General features: G+C 39.0%; 1 protein-coding gene across 1 annotated transcript; it reads right to left on the bottom strand.

Annotated features, from left to right (window-relative positions):
* Positions 1-3,380: 3,380 nt before the first annotated feature.
* Positions 3,381-14,010, bottom strand: LOC125178748. The gene is made up of 3 exons (XM_047883250.1): positions 13,983-14,010; positions 13,010-13,344; positions 3,381-3,602 (listed from the first exon to the last, which is right to left on the bottom strand). The coding sequence occupies exons 1-3, from the start codon at positions 14,008-14,010 to the stop codon at positions 3,381-3,383; spliced, it is 585 nt and encodes a 194-aa protein (XP_047739206.1).
* Positions 14,011-21,868: the final 7,858 nt, after the last annotated feature.

The following is a 21,868-nucleotide window of genomic DNA, read 5'->3' as shown; positions in this document are numbered from 1 at the left end:
GTTTAGTAATCTAGCATTTGAATGAACTTATTGGCAGAAGATATAAGAAATACCACGATAGAATCTTAAGTAAACGCCTAATCGAACTGGAACAATAAGCTAGCACCGACAAAAAATGATACAACTGTTGAAAATATTGGTATAAAAAAAGAACATTTTGCATGATAATAGACTTTTTCGTGATCCCCTGAACGCTCATTTTATTCTTGTTGTTTCATTAAAAACTTTTGCTTTAATCCTAGAATACAAGAGTAGAAAAAAATAGATAAAAAAACGTATTCCTTGAATGTCAGACACAGGAAATGAAGGCCAGGAATTATGAAGCTAAAAGGCGAGCTCGTTATTAGCTTACTTTTTATTAGCTTTTCTTGTAATTGCGTTAACAGCAATTACGGAGCGCGAGAAGCGAGCTTTGCTAGCCTACCAATGCTCAGATGAGAGCAACTTTAAACGGAATTTTGTATGAACTTAGAGTTGTATGAACTTAGAGTTGTATGAACTTAGAGTTGTATGAACTTAGAGTTGTATGAACTTAGAGTTGTATGAACTTAGAGCTGTATGAACTTAGAGTTGTATGAACTTAGAGCTGTATGAACTTAGAGTCGTATGAACTTAGAGTTGTATGAACTGAGAGTTGTATGAACTTAGAGTTGTATGAACTTAGAGTTGTATGAACTTCGAGTTGTATGAACTTCGAGTTGTATGAACTTAGAGTTGCATGAACTTAGAATTGTATGAACTTAGAGCTGTATGAACTTAGAGTTGGATGAACTTAGAGTTGCAGGAACTTATAGTTGTATGAACTTAGAGTTGTATGAACTTAGAGCTGTATGAACTAAGAGTTGTATGAAGTTTGAGTTGTATGAAGTTAATGTTGTATGAACTTAGAGTTGCATGTACTTAGAGTTGCCTGAACTTTGAGTTGTATGAACTTAGAGTTGTATGAACTTAGAGTTGTATGAACTTTGAGTTGTACGAACTTAGAGTTGTATGAACTTAGAGTTGTATGAACTTAGAGTTGCCTGAACTTTGAGTTGTATGAACTTAGAGTTGTATGAACTTAGAGTTGTATGAACTTTGAGTTGTACGAACTTAGAGTTGTATGAACTTAGAGTTGTATGAACTTAGAGTTGTATGAACTTAGAGTTGTTTGAACTTAGAGCTGTATGAACTTAGAGTTGTATGAACTTTGAGTTGCATGAACTTTGCGTTGTATATGAGCCGAGAGTTATGTGTACGTACAAATGTACAGGGTGGCGCGCGGTAATTTGCTGATTTGGGTATGAAATAAAAAAATTATGATCACTAGAAAAATGTATTTTATATATGAATTATACTGAACGGTAATGGAATTTATAAATTGTATGGTTTTAAATAGTGTATCTGGCAAATGTCGACCTTCGCATTCCACACACTGCTGCATACATTTTCTGAAGTTTTCATGAACTCTAACAAGCATGCCCACTGGTATTCTGCCAATTTCAGCTTCAATATTGTTCCTTAGGTCTTCCAAGGTGTTGGGGCGGTAGATATACACCTTAGACTTCAGGTAACCCCAAAGGAAAAAATCGCATGGGGCTAAATCTGGTGAGCGTGCTGGCCAGGTCACATCACCCCTCAAAGAGATAAGCCGTCCAGGAAACATTTGCCTCAAACAATTCATGGTAACCCTTGCTGTGTGTGCAGTGGCACCATCCTGTTGGAACAATGTATCCTCTAATTCCATTGCCTCAGGAGCTAGCTGAAAATAATCCTGCATCATAGACAAATGCCAAGACATAGACAAATGCCAAGAGCAAATGATTGCTCCCGAGCAGAGCGTTTCGGAGAGTGCAGTTTTGCTGCTCTAACTCTCTCGATGTTTCGTGGTGTTGTAATCCTCCTCTCAGGTCCCCTTCGTAGACATGACACATTCCCTGCTGTTCTGAATGCATTTACCAATTTACAGTTGATTGCCGTCCAGGAACACGTCCGCGTGAAGGAACAGCGAATCGTGAACGAGAAGCACGCTGCACTGCAATGATAGAGTGGGCATTTGAAAAATACGCTTCTACACAAAATGACCTCTCCTCACGTGTTCACTGCATGGCAACTGAGAGCCAGACGAATACAAATTTCCCGCCATCCACTGTAAGCCATGCCCACTCTCCTCTGTCTTCGACCGTCAGTGCCGCCACAGCATGCAGTGCAAATAAGCTAATTACCGCGCTCCACCCTGTACTTTGAGTTATATCAACTCTCATTTAAAAAGACATTAAGCAGTATCCCACAGCTATTTTTTCAAGGAAGAAATTATTTTATAAACCTGGACAGCCATAAAATGTGTATGGAAACTCCTTCGCTCCTACCAGACGCCCATAGATGTAATAATTAAGAATTATTACTTGATCTTAAGATATATTGTTGGCTATTGCTTTATACGGTTTTGGTGTACGATATACGAACTCTCGGATAAGGTGTTTACATTCATCACCTGCATCAGGTGTTGATATTCATCACCTGCATCAGGTGTTGATATTCATCACCTGCATCAGGTGTTGATATTCATCACCTGCATCATGTGTTGATATTCATCACCTGCATCAGGCGTTGATATTCATCACCTGCATCACGTGTTTACATTCATCACCTGCATCAGGTGTTGATATTCGTCACCTGCATCAGGTGTTGATATTCGTCAGACGTATATTTGCGAACGGCTTAAATTGTACAGAATATTTAATTGTCCGAATAAATTGTTCCTTGATTTCGCATTCTGATCCGTCTCCCGAAAAAAATATAATCGAATAAATAAAGCAGATGACAAATGTTTCTTATATTATTAGGTTTTAGGATTGGATTTTTCTATGCCAAGTCTAATTATTCTCGTAGTAAGCTCAAATTGCAGTGCGTGCTGTAATTTACAAAATATATTATTAGGTCATTTCCGTATAATTTGTATTTGTATTCAATAATTCTGCATAATTTGTATTCAATGTGTATGTACTTATCGAAGGTTTACTTGGAATATCTAAAGATATTTTCGTTTGTACATCCACTCGCAGAATTCCTATTTTGATCAAATTTCCGCAGAAAAAATTTGTATTTTAGATACATTTCTTTATCGCAGAAATGAACATAACTAGAACAGCATAACTCCAAGTAGTAAATTTTAACCTTGGAATCTCACGTTTGAAATAAAAATTCTATTGATCCTATTATTGCATTGTTGTATGTGTGTTAAAAATTGTATTCTAGTGTTAACAATCTAGAACTTGGCTTAGAGAGTGACACTGTAGGCAGCAGTGACACTGTAGGCGGCAGTGACACTGTAGGCAGCAGTGACACTGTAGGCAGCAGTGACACTGTGCGGCTGTGACACTGTAGGGAGCAGTTACACTCTAGGCAGCAGTGACACTGTAGGCAGCAGTGACACTGTAGGCAGCAGTGACACTGTAGGCGGCAGTAACACTGTAGGCAGCAGTGACACTGTAAGCAGCAGTAACACTGTAGGCAGCAGTGACACTGTAAGCAGCAGTAACACTGTAGGCAGCAGTGACACTGTAGGCAGCAGTGACACTGTAGGCAGCACTCACACTGAAGACAGAAGCATGCCAGTCACTCTGGCCGGATTTAATAACAATAAAATCGCAGTAAATCTGTCCGCTTATTTGCCGGGCGCTCGTAAAATTGACCCAGCCTTTAGTGAGCCAATAACTGATGATTGCGTCATTGCCAGATCATAACTCGAAATTATGATGGATCTTATGAACATTTTGGGTCCAAATAAAAATGATATTATTTTTAATATCTAGAAATATCACGATCAATTTATAATGAATATTCTAAACATTTTCAATGATTTTAGCTCCAAATAATAATAATATTATTACTAACATGTTAAGATATCATGACCAAATTATGATGAATCTTATGATAATTTTGTACATCACGGGTAAAAAAAGGCAATAAAAACAAACAGTAAAATTTAAATATATTACGATATAACGACTCCAATTATTTTGTATGTATAGTTTATTAAATATCCTGGGAATCATGCACCATAGCACATGCTATAAACATTCGACTTTAAATGTTACGGTTTTGACTTTGCTTGATCTTTCGTCGAAATGAAAAGGCGTGAATGCTCACTATTCTATTCCTGAGAAACCCCCAACCAAGACTATTAATTAAATTTAATTACCATCATCAAAAACTCTGAATTTTAAATACTGCGTACGTATATAGGAGTCCAACCATGGTAGCTGGTAACCCTGTACAACCGGCGTAGCAGGTTTGCCCGGTGGCTAACACGCCCTTGCTCAGATATTATAAATAATCCATGATCTGCCTCTAGATTTAATGCAATATTATTTTCAATATTACTTAATTATTTTAAACATGTCAAACTTGAATTATTTTTCTTATGTTTAATTTTTTAGCCCAAGAGCCTCAGTTAAACGGCAGAGTTTTTTATTGCATCTCTATTTTTCTATCAGGATTTTTTCCTGTGTGTCCTTGTGGTGCATTATCCTGGCCCCACAGATATCATCTGATAAATATGCAAGTATCTGAAAATTATACATGACGTCTATCAAATAAAAAAAATCTGTATCAAGTTTACCTATACATATCCCTTTTAAATCGGTATTATGGATATGCCCTCTTCAACCCCATTATACCTACAGCGTCAGGCTTCAAAAATACTAAATTAGACAAAAGCGAATTCAATATTTTGAAGACCTAAATGAATTAAAATTACTGAGAGATTCTTATTCAAAAGTAGACGAAAACTACGTGGCCAGAAAGTTGTTGCGGATGACAAGCAGTTTGTGTAACAGCGCCGTGCCGGAATTAGCTGGTAAAAATCGCGAATCTTTCGAGTGTGATTTACCCTTTACCCACTACCGCCTGACATGAGTAAAAAGAGCAATATGTAAGCAAGCCTACGTCAACCGGAGCAAACCTACTTCCCAAAAAGGATACGCTCTAGTGAGAGCAAAATGACTTGTTCTCAGAATGTTCTCTCTTCTCTAAAATGTTCTCTGTTGCGTTCAAACGTCCTCAGGCTGCTACGAACATTAGTTTACATATAATTGTATGTTCTTGGAGAGTGACCTGCGCCGGTAGAGGGTTGATATCTCTTGTTCAATATTGGCTCATAATTGCATGTTATTGCATTCTTCCTTTGTTTTCTGTGTTTATTTCATGTAGCTTCGTATTTCCATAAACCGTTTACGATGTCATAAATAAAGAGAAGAAAATATGCGTATGCTAAATTTGGCATCATGAATCGCGTGAATGCAAAATGTGGCCGTTGATACAGAAAAATGAAGACCATAAATTTTAGTTAAAATAAACGTCGTCTTTAACAAATGCTATAGATAAGATTTGCACCATGTTTTCTCTATTCTCTGAATGAGAATTTGAGGTGCCTGTACACGGGGACAGTACTGGCGGCAAGTAGATCAGAAAAATGCCAAATGTCTGCCGCTTGGTGTCTATCCCGCAAGTAAGCTTAGACACGAGGCAAGTTTAAGGTGCCGCCGTGCCGGTAACGACTAGATACCGGCACGGCGGTACCTTAAACTTGCCCAGGGCCTATACTTTCAAAAAAAGTTAAGAGATCGTAAGTTCATCAGCCAATCACTGACGGCCACGCAAGCCAAATCCACCAATCATAGACAAGAAAATAGAGCGTAAGTACTTACGTTCACTTAGCGAGCTTTGAAAGTATGGCCCCTGCTAGGCTTACTTGCGGGATAGACAACAAGCGGCATACATTTGACATTTTTCTGATCTACTTGCCGCCAGTACTGTCCCCGTGTACAGGCACCTAAAAGTTTTATTTCATCATCACCCTCCCTCATCATATTCATTCCTCGCTCCTACCAATATTCCTCGCACTGTTTGACATGCATAAGTAAACATTTTGTTCACGTATTAATTATTTTCTTGCGTATCCATTATAATCCGGTCCACTTACTCATAATAATTTTGCTTATGTATCAATAATTATTTCTTTACGTAGCAATAATCATTTTGTCGTACCCATAAAATAAGATAATCTACTGATGTCCAAGACGCTCCGCAACCATTAAATTTCTCTGATTTTCGGGCACAAACTCATATATATCTCACCTACTCTGAGTCATGCCTTCATCCACAAATTATAACCAATCTATTTTTTTTCTTGTTCAAAACGTTAACTTGCACGTTTTTTCCTTATTCGCAAATATCACGTACGTGTGCCAACTTGCAAATCACAATCGTACTACCCATCCTCCTTGCCCACAATTTTCACCAATACCCTATTTAAGTACCATTCTTATCCAGGAAATACAATACACGGATCCTATTTATCGACCAATATCACCGGCCTAAACGTATACTCCTTTCCTACTAATCATAAACCAATTTAGCTATGCAATATACAGTTCTTCCTATTACCTTAGTATCTCCAACACACACGCGTAAATTTCCTTACATGTTACACTCGACCATTCATTGATGAACATTACTAGCATCCTCTTCATCCGTGATAGTTCAATGCACGTTTCTTCATCATCCGCAAATGTCCACTGCATGTATCCTCATCAGCCATTGTCCACTCCACATAACCTTATACCACTAATAATGTCCACTGCACGTTTCATTATCATCCACCAATGTCCAATACGTCCCTGTAGTATTCACCATCCCTAACAAAATTTAGATGCGGGACCGAGTCTAAATTAGGTACCGCCTAAGAATCGGGGAGCTCGTAAATCGGCCGCTCAATGTCCGCTTCGGCTCAGAATTTGAAGGGCAGCCTCTGGGCTGCTTGCAAGCACGGTATGACTTGGCTCGGTCTACTTTTATCACGGTCTCATGTGATTATAAAGTCGGAAAGAATATTCTGAATAGAAACTCTTTTCCATCGGATGGGCAAGCAGATGCAAAATAATTCTACGCCGAGTGTAACGACTCTTCGGCCAAAGCCTAAGCGGTCGTCGAATGGATTGTCCCTTTCGCGCATCGCCTTCAACCACTCCACCAATATTAACTGGACGTATTCCCTTATATTCACTGATATTCAGCAGCCGTATTCCCTTATTCACCAACATCCTTTGGAGGTCCACCAAAATCTTCTCAATTACAAGCACCCTCTCCACATCCGCGGCGGCAAGTGACAGCGCTCATCAGCCTTTGGTAAACATTGTATCACAATTACCCCTGAGCAGACCCCAACTGAGGGGTTACTCTTGGTAAACATTGTATCATAATTTCCCCTCAGCTGACCCCAACTGAGGGGTTACTCTTGGTAAATATTGTATCACAATTTCCCCTCAGCTGACCCCATCTGAGGGGTTACTCTTGGTAAATGTTGTATCACAATTACCCCTCAGCTGACCCCAACTGAGGGGTTACTCTTGGTAAATATTGTATCACAATTACCCCTCAGCTAACCCCAACTGAGGGGTTACTCCTGGTAAATGTTGTATCACAATTACCCCTCAGATGACCCAACTGAGGGGTTACTCATGGTAAATATTGTATCACAATTACCCCTCAGCTGACCCCAACTGAGGGTTTCTCTTGGTAAATATTGTATCACAATTACCCTCAGCTGACCCCAACTGAAGGGTTACTCTTGGTAAATATTGTATCACAATTACCCTCAGCTGACCCCAACTGAGAGTTACTCTTGGTAAATGTTGTATCACAATTACCCCTCAGCTGACCCCAACTGAGGGGTTACTCTTGGTAAATATTGTATCACAATTACCCCTCAGCTGACCCCAACTGAGGGGTTACTCTTGGTAAATATTGTATCACAATTACCCCTCAGCTGACCCCAACTGAGGGGTTACTCTTGGTAAATATTGTATCACAATTACCCCTCAGCTGACCCCAACTGAGAGGTTACTCTTGGTAAATATTTTATCACAATTACCCCTCAGCTGACCCCAACTGAGAGGTTACTCTTGGTAAATATTTTATCACAATTACCCCTCAGCTGACCCCAACTGAGAGGTTACTCTTGGTAAATATTTTATCACAATTACCCCTCAGCTGACCCCAACTGAGAGGTTACTCTTGGTAAATATTTTATCACAATTACCCCTCAGCTGACCCCAACTGAGAGGTTACTCTTGGTAAATATTTTATCACAATTACCCCTCAGCTGACCCCAACTGAGAGTTACTCTTGGTAAATATTTTATCACAATTACCCCTCAGCTGACCCCAACTGAGAGGTTACTCTTGGTAAATATTGTATCAAAATTACCCCTCAGCTGACCCCAACTGAGAGGTTACTCATGGTAAATATTGTATCACAATTACCCCTCAGCTGACCCCAACTGAAAGTTACTCTTGGTAAATATTGTATCACAATTACCCCTCAGCAGACCTCAACTGAGGGTTACTCTTGGTAAATATTGTATCACAATGTCCCCTCAGCTGACCCTAACTGAGAGGTTACTCTTGGTAAATATTGTATCACAATTATCTTCATGGGAGCTGCGGCGGCCAACAGTAGTGCGAGGGGAACCTGAAGTGAAAAACAAATAAGATAAAATTAGGAGTAAACCGTTTACCGGGAGGGGGCCGGGAAAGAATATCCAAGATCGCCCAGACTTCCTACAATAAATAAAGAGGCCTCTCTGTTTTAATTTACAAGTTTGAGATAATTTTTTATCAATAAATTTTATGGTCCTTTTTATTCAAGAAAATTTCAAAATGTTTCAATTTCATTGCCAAATATGTTGATTTGTTCAGCAAATATTTTTGTGAAGTTAAAAGTAATTAAAGTTGCCATGATTGAGTTAACGTCTGCAAATTGAAAGTTGCCTTCTCTTCGTAAATGTCTGCAAGGTAAAAGTTGCCCTCACTTCCCTCACGTCTGTAAGATAAAAGTTGGCCTCACTTCCCTCACGTCTGCAAGGTAAAAGTTGCCCTCACATCCCTCACGTCTGTAAGATAAAAGTTGCCCTCACTTCCCTCACGTCTGTAAGATAAAAGTTGCCCTCACTTCCCTCACGTCTGTAAGGTAAAAGTTGCCCTCACTTCCCTCACGTCTGTAAGGTAAAAGTTGCCCTCACTTCCCTCACGTCTGTAAGGTAAAAGTTGCCCTCACTTCCCTCACGTCTGTAAGGTAAAAGTTTCCCTCACTTCTCACGTCTGTAAGGTAAAAGTTATCCTCACTTCCCTCACGTCTGTCAGAAACTTACGAGGGTTCAAACTTATGAATTGTTGAAGAAATTTCCGTATTGTAATAAAGAAAAATCTACTTGGTGATGAAGTTCGAAATAGTCTTATGAGATTTAAGCGAAAAATAGCGAGTCTGGAGTCTAAGTTCCGAATCCATTGTCATCAGCACCAGGCGATTCAGAAGCGAATTAAAAACCAAATCACTTCATGATAAACTAATAGTAAAGTGTAAAATATTGCTTGTCTAATTAAACTTCTGTGAAAAACTTCATTGAGTCATTAGGTAAATGTAATCCATTAATTCTATAATTTGAAACAATGCGTATTTGAGATGAAATACTATGCAGTGTTTGTTAATGATCTCATGAAGATTTATGAAGCAATTGTTGAGCTATGAAATTGCTGCTCTATTGTTATTTTATAGTAATACAAATTCATCGTATAAACTGAGCGAAATACATTTCCAAAACACTGAACAAGCAAATTTTTGCAAAGCGAACATAAATCTTTGTACACTGCGCCACATTTAATCCGTGTTGTAAAACATTAAAATTTTTTATTGAATTCTATGATAGTTTGTTGTAGAGGCTCTTCGAAATCATAAATCGATGATGTTTCTCTAAATTATCTATTTCTCTTTAAAATTACCTATTCTATTTAAAATTACCTAATTATGGAAGCCGGTAAACATCAAGTTATTTGCCACTCTAACCTGAAAAACCGAAACAAATTCTCAGATAAATGAGAAGGTTTTTGTTCAAATAGCGATGCACTTTTTGTTCATGTGTGGGTCATCCTGACACAGTTTGGGGCTTGTCGGTGTTACGTCCGCTCTCAGCTCGTTATGTAAGTAAAAGGTGCATCATTATTTGGACAATGAACCACTCACCTTTTTGAGTGCATGGTCTTGTGTAACAGTGATATACTTTATCTACATCAAAATATAGATCCTCGTGTGCAAAGATCGTATGACTTGCATTTTTTACCGCTTTTCCTTCCATCTTCCGCTTTCCTTCAAGAGAACGCAACATGCGACATGGGACCTAAGCGAGTGACTAGGGAAAATGCTGCGATAAATTTACCAAGTTGAATTATTTTATAACAAATCGATGTAATGTTTTCCAATTATAAAATTTTATGCATTAGGTAATTTTTCGTCAATAAGTAATAAAAAATCTGTATGAATAATTAATTAATGCGGGTTCACCATTAAATTGGACCGGCAACGTGTCCGGGCGTTGAACCGTCGCTCGGCAGCGCCAACATTTCAGCAAACATCGGAAAATTATGCGCGTCTGCTGCGGAGACCTGCGCTGAGCCTGCCAACTTTGGGTGAGTTAAACAACTTTTGCGCGCCTCTCTGCGCCGCACGCAGAAATGTGACGCATGCAGCGAAGTGACGCATGCAGCGAAGTGACGCACACAGCGAAGTAACGCACGCAGCGAAGTGACGCATGCAGCGAAGTGACGATGCAGCGAAGTGACGCATGCAGTGAAGTGACGCACGCAGCGAAGTGACGCACGCAGGAATGTGACGCATGCAGTGAAGTGACGCACGCAGCGAAGTGACGCACGCAGCGAAGTGACGCACGCAGCGAAGTGACGCATGCATTCAGCGTAGTCCCGCATTCAGCGTAGTCCCGCATTCAGTGTAGTCCCGCATTACGTGTAGTCCCGCATTCAGCGTTGTCCCGCATTCAGCGTAGTCCCGCATTCAATGTAGTCCCGCATTCAATGTAGTCCCGCATTCAGCGTAGTCCCGCATTCAGTATAGTCCCGCATTCAATGTAGTCCCGCTTAGTCCCGCATTCAACGTAGTCCCGCATTCAGTATAGTCCCGCATTTCAGTGTAGTCCCGCATTCAGTATAGTCCCGCATTCAGTGTAGTCCCGCATTCAATGTAGTCCCGCATTCGGTGTAGTCCCGCATTCAGTGTAGTCCCGCATTCAGTGTAGTCCGGCATTCAGTGTAGTCCGGCATTCAGTGTAGTCCGGCATTCAGTGTAGTCCGGCATTCAGTGTAGTCCCGCATTCAGTGTAGTCCCACATTCAGTCTAGTCCGGCATTCAGTGTAGTCCCGCATTCAGTGTAGTCCCGCATTCACTGTAGTCCCGCATTCGGTGTAGTCCCGCATTCAGTGTAGTCCGGCATTCAGTGTAGTCCCGCATTCAGTGTAGTCCGGCATTCAGTGTAGTCCCGCATTCAGTGTAGTCCGGCATTCAGTGTAGTCCGGCATTCAGTGTAGTCCCGCGATTATCGCTGGGACGGCTAGTGTCCCACCGTCTTAAATTAAGAGATATGCGCAACAGAAATAACAGCCGCATATTCGCTGGCCAATCGAAGGCCTTTGGTCGGCCACCCTGATGCTCAACAGAGTTAACAGGCGCGACTCGCGTGATCTTTGTCGTGCAACCAATCGGAAAATTGAAGAGATTTGACTCGGTCGCGTTCAAAGGCAGCGCAGTTCATACGCGCGCTTGTCTCGCAAATTGTCGCTCTGAAAGCTTCGTTATTATCGCTTTTATTGTTGAATTATTACGTTGTTCTGACCTTGGGAAATATGTAGCAGCTTCTTGAAAATGCGCGATGAATTTTATTTTGTTGAGATTTATCCAGGGAAGTGAATTCTGTGCCTTTTCTTGATGTTGTTGTAGAGTTTATTGTGAACTTCAGATTTTGTAAGACGTCTTCATAATTCAAGATTAAATATAAAAAAATTCTAACCCCTAGGCCAATTTTGCCGTCTTGAAGCGTACTGCATTTCTTAACATATTCTGGGCTTATTCAAACTTAACCATCTTTGTACTCAACTAGCAGCTTCGAGGGAAGTATACAATAGCTTATTAATAATTAAATTTTTCTGGATGATATTTGTACGATCGTTCGCTATCTCATAAAGGATTATTATGCCGCTCTATCAATTGTTCAACATATTATTTAATTGTATCCCTCATGCTGATCCGCCTTCATTGTGTTATACCCTGCCTTGAGATTTTTCCGTCGCTGATAAGCGAAATCTTTGCAGTTTCTGATCGTCATTGTGCCTGAAGCTTACAATTCTACTTCAACACGTGTGTGGTGACTATATATAAGACGAGGTTAGACCATGCCTCAAGTGACTGCCTGAACCCGTTTAACTCCACCATCAGCTTTAATATATGTAGTTATTATCCATTTGTCCATCCATCTTAAGGTGCTTATACTGTACACGGGGCTATTAGGTGTTACGATTTGATTTATTTATTATCCATCTGTCTGGCTTACGATTCAAGATTACGTTTGCATTGAGTGGAGTCATTGTAACAAAAATAATTATCTGTGCCGAAAATTGGACGTGATAAAGCTACCTAGATGCCAGCTAATACTCTACAAAAGAATAAGCTTGAAGAGGAAGGTTTGCCCGTCGTTCCAGGAGCTTCGACTAGAGACGTCATTGTGACGTAACATGTACGTCGTTAAGCTTGTGGTACGTTATTGGACGATAGTTGTCCGCAATCGTTATGATGAACTGTTGCTATAGGTTGACAAAATACAATTTAATTTGTGAGCAGATCAATTTATCTAGCAGATGCGTTGTAAATTTCGAATAACTTGTTTACCGATGTTTTTTGATTAAAATATTAGATTCACATTCTTCCTTTGTCACAAAATATTACTAGCTTATTTTCAACGCAATTTACAGTAGACCTTCGATTACGACCAAAACATGATAGTGGTTCCCTGCTACAACGCACACGCATGACACGCACACGCATGACACGTACTCGCATGACACGCATACGTATGACACGTACACGCATGATACGCACGCATGAAACGCACACGCATGACACGCACAAGCATGACACGCACACGCACGACACGCACACGCATGACACGCACACGCATGACACGCACACGCATGACACGCACACGCATGACACGCACACGCATGCACAGGCATGACACGCACACGCATGAGACGCACAGGCATGGCACGCACACGCATGAGACGCACAGGCATGACACGCACACGCATGAGACGCACACGCATGACACGCACACGCATGACACGCACACGCATGACACGCACACGCAGGACACGCACACTCGCGGCTCGCACTCGCATGACACGCACACGCATGAGACGCACACGCACGGCTCGCACTCTCCGGTGATTGGATGCTGCAGTTCTACCTCGGCATAATGAACGCGCGAATAAATTAATTGAAAGTGATCAATTTAAACTAATGAAGTGAGCTCGAAATTAAAAGCTCCCAGAGCATTGCTCGACATAAAAGGATTGGCTTGCCGCTGCTCTAGGAATTCCTAACAATAAAAAATAATTAGTGAAAAATTCTCCGCTGGAAAAGCTGCTAGAACACAAACTCCTAGAGGGGGAAATACTTGGAAATTGTTATGTGAGGATTGAGTAATAAATGAAAATATGGTAATTTTATGCGCTATATTTCTTTAAAAAAATATTTAAATTAAAGATAATGAGGTAAATGATCATTTAACTGACATCATCAAAGTTTATTTAAAATTTATCTCAGCGAAATTCAGATTTCAGAAATTACGGAATCATTTTCCACATCCTGGTACGTCTTTCTATTGCATAAAAATTATAAATAAATCTAGAAACGAGCATTCGACACAATGAACAACTTGCGGAAATTTTGTTCCTTTACACAAATTGTCATAAATAACGTAACTTTGTGCTATGCAAATAATCTCTGTATTTGCCACATTATTCTTACACAAAAATCAACAATACAAACTGATCCGTATTTTTATCTGTACTAAATTCATGCATATTTCAAATGCAAACCTTTTTTTGTAGCTGCATCAGCTGCCATCGTCAGAGTTTTATCATCATGGCTGACGTTCTTCCCCCCCCCCCAAAAAAAATTCTACATATGAGTCGTATATTTTTTCGCTAGTCAAAGCCTATAATTTCCATATTAATTTTTTTTGTATAAGCTAAATCTGTTATTGGACATTTTATTTTCAAGCTACTACTTAGTTCTAATTATATTGATTCTTGGATTCAGTAACATTACAACATGAGGATTTGAATCTTCATGACACGGATTCGGAAAAATATATTGTTTGTTTACCTTTTCTAAAAAAATCCCACCATGATAAAATAAAAGATAAAAATGTATGGCAATGTTGCGTAGATTCCAATAGATAGTTGGATTAGCCTTACTGTGCTATAAAAGATCGATAAACCATGATTATGATAATTCTGTCAGTTGTGATAATACCTTAATAATACACCAAGGAAGCTGCAATTGAACACTTCCGTTTTCATTCTATTTTATCACATTTTCATGCAAAACACATGCTCATTATAACTTCAAATTATATTGCATTTCACCAAATATTTTTTACATTTCGCTGCTTTTTTTCCAAATTTCTCCTTCGTGCTTATCCTCCACATTCCCCTTCCCCTTGGAAAGGGTAGTTGTGACCAAATTTCCCCTTCGTGCTTATCCTCGCCTCTCCCTTTCCCCTTGGAAAGGGGAGTGGTGAGGTCTTCCCGTATACCCTCTCTTCCCCTCGCCACGTCAGCGCCCCAGCTTCAAAGGCAGGCCCCAGTTTCGGTATCGCGTTTCTATCGAGCGTGCGAGCGCTAATCTTTTTAAATCAGGTTACCGCTTTTGAAACAAAGTAACCTTGTTACGTCGACGACCCTCCGGATACTTGCTGTTCCTGTCCTGCTTTGATTGCACTAGGATAGAGGGAGCGCTTCGTTTTCCTACACTCATAAAAATTAATGAGTTATAGTGTCCAAATAGTCAGACTTTATTTCTATAGGGACAGAGTCTATCATTATCTCTGTGAGTGCAAGCTTCGTGGCGCTGCATCATGACGTTATAAATATATATTTTGTTCATCATTATTTAAAATGCCAAATTCATGTTGATTTCTGTCACATTTTAGCTTAAACTTGAACAATTTCGAAATAGATATATAATGACCAATGAAGTTCTCCTCGGTAAATTACATTACCTTGTGACCATGTGATGAGTTTAGGACGTCGTAGTCCACGGTCACGCTGATGCGTCGCCTTCGTCGTCCTCCGTCTCCGAGTCGTCGTCCTCCGTCTCCGAGTCGTCGTCGGATGTAACGTTGGACGTTACATCCGTAACGTCCAACGGTAGTTAACGTCCATCCTAAAAACTTAACAGCAAAGAAAACTCCACAAAAATTCATAGTATCTTTAAAGAAAACGTAACGGTCTACTGCTAAGATACTATGAATTTTTGTGGAGTTTTCTTTGCTATTAAGTTTTTAGTGAATTTGCGATTCAAGCAAACGAGTGATATTATTACGTCCATCCTATGGTAGTTAATATCCATCATGATCCCGCAATAAAGGCCTGGTAGCAGACCGTTACTTTATCGTGAGCGATGGACTCCGCATGTTCTATAACCCGCAACCCTTACGTTTACCTTATTGCGATGCTTGAGAAAATTTTACAACTGAATGATAATCCATCAGAGCACTCATTCACTTTCATAGATTTCACAGGCTCAAAATTATTTCAAGCGTCAAATGTTCGAGTATTTATGCTCCTCTTAAGCACTGAATTATATATGAAGTGTATATATAATATAATTTTAGTGGGTTTCGTTATGGAACTCTTGCAGCCGGTACTACCAACTTCAACATTATTAACAATTGCAAGTGGATTTGCAAGTAAAACATTCCGATGTTTGCTATGTTGTCCCGTGAGGCAAGGCTTTAATATCTTGAAATATAATAATATATTTAACGTTAGCAGCGAAATATTCTCATTTCTAAATTCTAAGCAAAATACAATTCGCGTAAAGTAGTCGAACGACAGCCGAGCAGGTGAATGCCGCGAGAGCAGTAAACCAGATATTGATTTGTATCGATGATTTACCGACTCAGAAGATTCCGGCTTATAATTCTCTTCTTCATAACGTATCAAAATTTATAAAATTATTCTTGGCACTGATCTAACAGTGCACTTCACTTAATCGTAATTATCTTACAGGAGCATTAAAAACCATTCAATCTATAGATTTTAACTAGTAACAATTGCCTATATAGTTTGTCAACTATGTGCAGAGATGATCGCTGCCACAGGAAAATTATCTATTACAAAATAGGTACACAAGTTGCACCATAACTGAAATCCCATAACTTTTGCCCTTGCTGACTATAATATCGAAACAATGTTCTTCACAAAATGTCCATAAATTCAACCCAGAATATTCTGTATTACAATCATAACTTTTTGAGGGATATAAAGTCATCATTTAGCGCATTTTCTCATTTATGGAAAAATGCACTATTGTGCTCGCCATGTCCGTCCGTCCGTCTGTCCGTCTGACCGTCCGTCCGTGACTTCACGTTTTCGTCGACGAGAAAATCCGCTCTCTGTCACCCACTGCAGTGAGTACTGAGTTATATTTTTATTTATTTATGGAAAATATCCTGGCATTTCTCAGCTGATGAGATGATACTCATTAGCTACATCAGTGCGACTTTATCAAAATCAGTACTAAGTAGGTTATAATTACAGCCTTTCCAGATGTATGACTCCATAAATTCATTAACAAGTGCTTATCACAATTATCACTCCATTGGTTTATAATTGAATCCAATAAAAAGTTTCAGAGTTAAAAACTTCTAACATTATATTGACGACAAATCAACCTTCCCAGGTTGATCTGCAGCTACACGGATCACTAATTTTTTTTATAACATTAGACAATGATCTGATTTCTCATTGCATAAAACTAACTGCAGAAATCCAATTAGTTAAACCTGTTACAACTTCAATCATTTTAGAAAATTTGAATCCCTTATCAAATTAAAAAGTCAATGCATTTGAAATATTTCACTTTCATTCTTCACATGCGTTTAAAAAAGTGATGCCCCATGCGATTCCCGGCCAAAATGAAGCGAATAATTGAGTTCAATCGACAACTTTTTAGCGCTCCGATGTCTGATTTTATTCCAGAGCGCCATCAGTAAAAAGGGAATTATATTTTAGTATTCGATTTTTTTTAATTTGAAATAGATCAAAACATGAAAGAAATGAAATGATTTAAAATGCACGTAGTATCACAAATCATCCAATTAGGGAAGAGTTAACAACCGCTTTAAGCCGCTGCAATCGCCAACGAGTGTTTGCGGGTCCCTTGCGACACTTTCATGTCTGGACACTTCGGCGGATCACGACACTTTCATGTCTGGACACTCCGTCACTTTCATCGCTGGACACTTCGACGGATCACGACACTTTCATGTCTAGATACTTCGACGGTTCACGACACTTTCATGGCTGGACACTTCGACGGTTCACGACACTTCCATGGCTTGACACTCCAACGTGTCGCGGTTAATATGACGTTTGATTACATACTCAGGCTCGACGTGGCCGAGTGGGTAAAATTTCGAACGAATTCTTGGTTGGAAAACAGCAACCAATTGACCTATTTTTGGTCAAATTTTGTAAGCTATGAATCGGCGAAAGGCTAACATGGCCTAATCAGAGCTGATGCTCCATATTATATAATTATTACTCTATAATTCACCGTTTATCTGCCGTACATAAAAAAATTTTTTTTCAAACTGAGGCGTGCAATAATTTGAGATTCCAGTACGGCATGGAATTAAAGGGATATAACATGATATATATAATATATATCAGCAGACGGTCAACCGAAGAACAGACTATTCATTGGCTGTCTAGTTTATTAAATAAGCATTGTTCAGTAGAAAATGCGACCGCTATATGGGAACGCGGAGCAAGTCATAGATCAATTAGGGAATTTGGGATTTCTTATTTAGTTTTTAAATCTCCTCTGACGTGACCGCGCTCAAGTATGTCTCGTGCGTTCCCATCGCGTTCCGTGAATATCATTCAGAGAAAGGCTCCGAAGCCGAAACGAAATTTGTGGTGTAAACAAGTTTTTATTAGTGATTTTTCCGAGAGACTAAACGGCTTATATCTATTCTATTTGAAGTATTAAAAAATATTATTGGCATTTTGCATAAAGTTTTGCTTGTTCGTACTTCCAATAGCAAGTAAGTTCACCATATGTCGTACAGCGTACGATCATAGGTCTGCATGTTTACTTTTGGGCCATCTTGATAATTAGACTTTAATTTTATTATAGAGTTGGTCTTGTTGTAAGCTCATATTCTAGAAGTTTTGAAATGATAATGGACTTGACATCCAAAACGTTTTTTAAGAAATTATTATGAATTTGCTTGTCATTTCCTTCTAGTTTAAGTGGTTTGTCAGCTTGGTATAGAAGCAGACTAGTGAAATAATGACTTGTATACGAGATAAATCCAGCGATGTAGGCAGCCATTGTTTTAAAATTTACTGCGACATTATTTCGCAGTCCACGACGACTTCATCACTCATCAGAGATAAATTTCTCAGGTCATATACAAGATATCTAATGATTTTTGAATAAATTTAAGATATTCATGTATTTTAAACTTGGTTTACTTTCTTCTTCCATTTCATTCTGCCGTCTAGTATGAAACATTAGGCTCCATCCAGCTGATTCTGCACTAATCTCGCCGCTTGTCAATCTAAAGAGAATAATATGACCAGAGCTGCGATTAATAGGGTTTGATAATCACATTGTATAACTACGAAGAGGTTGCCATTTTCCTTTAAACTTGTGCTTCAGTTTGGTAAAAAAATAGATAGTTTTTTTCTAGGTTGGCGATATTGGTGACGTGCCGACTCTTGAGTCATTAACATCAGGTTGAACAAGTTTCCCTCTACAAGGATTTGCATTACATTATTGCAAAAGGAATGCACTCGTAAAAATAACGTTCAAGGCGACCGAATATGATCAGGGATTTTCAATTCCGCTGAATATTTTCCAATTTGGCCCTTTGCTCACCGCTAATATGCCAGGCGGTTGATTGAAGCATTATTTCCCCATACCTACACCCAATGATCCTGATGCAGTTGTCATAACTATAGTTCATACTGTATGGAACCCGTACCGTACAGCATATAGTTCATACGGTATGGAACCCGTACCATACAGTATGTATAGTTCATACTGTATGAAACCCGCACCATACAGCATATAGTTCATACGGTATGGAACCCGTACCATACAGTATGTATAGTTCATACGGTATGGAACCCGCCACTATACAGTATGTATAGTTCATACGGTATGGAACCCGCCACTATACAGTATGTATAGTTCATACGGTATGGAACCCGTCACTATACAGTATGTATAGTCCATACGGTATGGAACCCGCCACTATACAGTATGTATAGTTCATACGAGATGGAACCTGCACCATACTGTATGTTTAGTTCATACGGTATGGAACCAGCACCATACAGTATGTATAGTTCATACCGTATGGTTCCCGCACTATACAGTATGTATAGTTCATACGGTATGGAACCAGCACCTATAGTTCATGCTCGCCTTTAGTCTCGATTTTGTTGTCTTCATCCAGTGGTTTGGGAATCTTTCTTTGAAGATCATTAACAGTACCAGTTCTAATTATCTTGAATTCCTTGACAATCTCCAAAGTTTAGCTTACCATTCTTTTTGCTGCTTCGAATCCTATCAAATTTTGTCGTCTCTTTTAAAATTTAATTTTATCTGTCCATTGGAAGACCTATTGCCTAGAATAAGTATATGGTTGTTTGTAAGCCTGACAAGAGGCCGTAGCGTGGTATATTGGTTTAATAGTAACCGCTACACCAGCAGTCTTCATGATCATATCTCTGATCCCTCTACCTTCATCGAAATGTAATTTCGATCTCCAAAACGACATGATACATGAAATTTTGAAATAAAATAGCTGCTTCATTCTTATACTTGAAGATTCCTCTTCCTTCTCCACTGATACTAATTCTAAACTACGTCTCTGGCTCATACCCAGTATTTTGTTGAGGCTTGCCCAAAACTCTTAAACTGGCCTGACTTTGCTACGAAATTTCATTTCGAATTTAGTCGCGGCTAACCAGTTCACACCGATTTCTTGGCTAGTCCTCAAGATTTTAAGCTCACATTTTACAACTTATATGTTGATGACAGATATTCTGGTCTTAAAGTATCCCTTCATATGATGAGTTTCTCTGAAAACATTCACAGCGGAGCTTGGAAACAACAATAGTTTGTCGATTCTCGGGTGCATGGTTAATAAATTTAACGCGTTAGACTTATTAACTTTGCACCCTTTGATTTTTTAGACGTCCGTTTCAGAAAACTTTTAGACGTCCGTGTTATGTAAACTTACTTTGACGGGTTTGCATACATACTTGTTTAGCTTTAGTATTCACTTTAAACTAAATATCGTTCAAAGATTTATGATCTGTCACTAAAGAATATGTTTCACTTCTCAGGATGAGCTTTGTAAATTTTAATTTACTCGTTATGTTTTATCAGTATAGGCATCTCTCAAATCACATTTACTATAAATAACAGGTTTATATCTAAGCGATTTTTAAAATTCATCCTGAGTTTTATAGAAGGAGAATTAATCATTGCTCTTAATCATACATTAAGAGCTCAACAAAACCGATGTCTAACAATTTAAATAATCTTATTATGAAATATTTTCAGAATGCTAAATTGCCTGTGTTTTGTGGGTCAATCATATAAGTATTTGTTGCAGGTATTAGCTAGTAGGATTTGTATGCTTATTCCTGCGCGAATGTAGCCTTCTCTTGGTTACGTGTCAGTTTTACGCAGTGCGCTCCAGCGTACGTCCCTTAATAATTACGTCGCACAAGTTCCGAATGTGATTTGACGAACATCGTGGCAGGAATTACCGTCGTTCTGGAGATCGACTCGCCCACCCTGCCCATTCTGCTGTGAGCATTTACACTGAATATCGCGACGTTAAAGTGTCCGAGAGTGATTTTGTGCTCAATTTGTAGTGCTAGCTTTTATCAATCTTAAAATCACTGCATATTTAAGAAAACTTTTGTTTTCATTAATACTTATTTTAGAAACGCTTATACTTTTTCGCTCCAAATCGTAAATTGAGCGACTTTTTACGTTATTTTGCTCGTTTATCTGATTTATTTAATTGTAATCCTTTTACGCTGACCTAGTTTAATTGTTTGTTCTTATATTTATGCACTGAAAGGGTCCCGACACTGTGAGTTCAGTTCCTGCCTTTCCACTTTCTCCCTCAATCAGTGGTTCTTGTTTCAGTCCACAATCGAGGCCAACATAATTGGCACAAGCGGCGAGTGCAAAATAATTACCCACATTGGGCGGAGGTCAAATCCTTGTCACTAGTTCACAAAAGGTAAAATCTTCATTTCATAGATACCGCGAGCTCATTTAATTTAGTCATGAATACGTGCGGCAACTGGTTGATCATTTCATTATTTTACAATAGTTCATTATTACGAAAAAATTATTTTAATATCTGAGAGACATGTTAAATTTTCGGTTAGTTCAGTCAGCAGGCCCCGTCTAAAAGAGAGTATACGTTTCAGAGTACGGGTGATGAGGAGATATATGCCATAATTAATATGTTATATTTACACCAGATGCTCATTTCATAATCAGAAATCAAACCTAAATATTGTGTATTATCCGAGAAAATATTTTTTGTGTTTCAATGCTAGCGATTGTAGTAACTAGCGGATATTGTGATTAGTTAAGTTGCCAACGTACCTATCCTCATAGCCGTTTTCAGCGACTAATTTTCTCGTTA

Source organism: Hyalella azteca, unplaced genomic scaffold (genome assembly GCF_000764305.2).
Source record: "Hyalella azteca isolate HAZT.00-mixed unplaced genomic scaffold, Hazt_2.0.2 contig12387, whole genome shotgun sequence".
Lineage (NCBI taxonomy): Eukaryota > Metazoa > Arthropoda > Malacostraca > Amphipoda > Hyalellidae > Hyalella > Hyalella azteca.
Note: the sequence above shows the minus strand (reverse complement) of the source record. Positions and strands in the feature narration are given on the sequence as shown.

Coding starts and splice junctions, on each gene's coding strand:
- LOC125178748 (XM_047883250.1), bottom strand. CDS start 14,010: ATGGCAGCTGATGCAGCTACAAAAAAAG. Junction 13,345..13,982: donor TGATGCAGCTACAAAAAAAG/GTTTGCATTTGA, acceptor ATGCCGAGGTAG/AACTGCAGCATCCAATCACC. Junction 3,603..13,009: donor TGCGTGTGCGTGTCATGCTT/GTGCGTGTCATG, acceptor AAATCCGGCCAG/AGTGACTGGCATGCTTCTGT.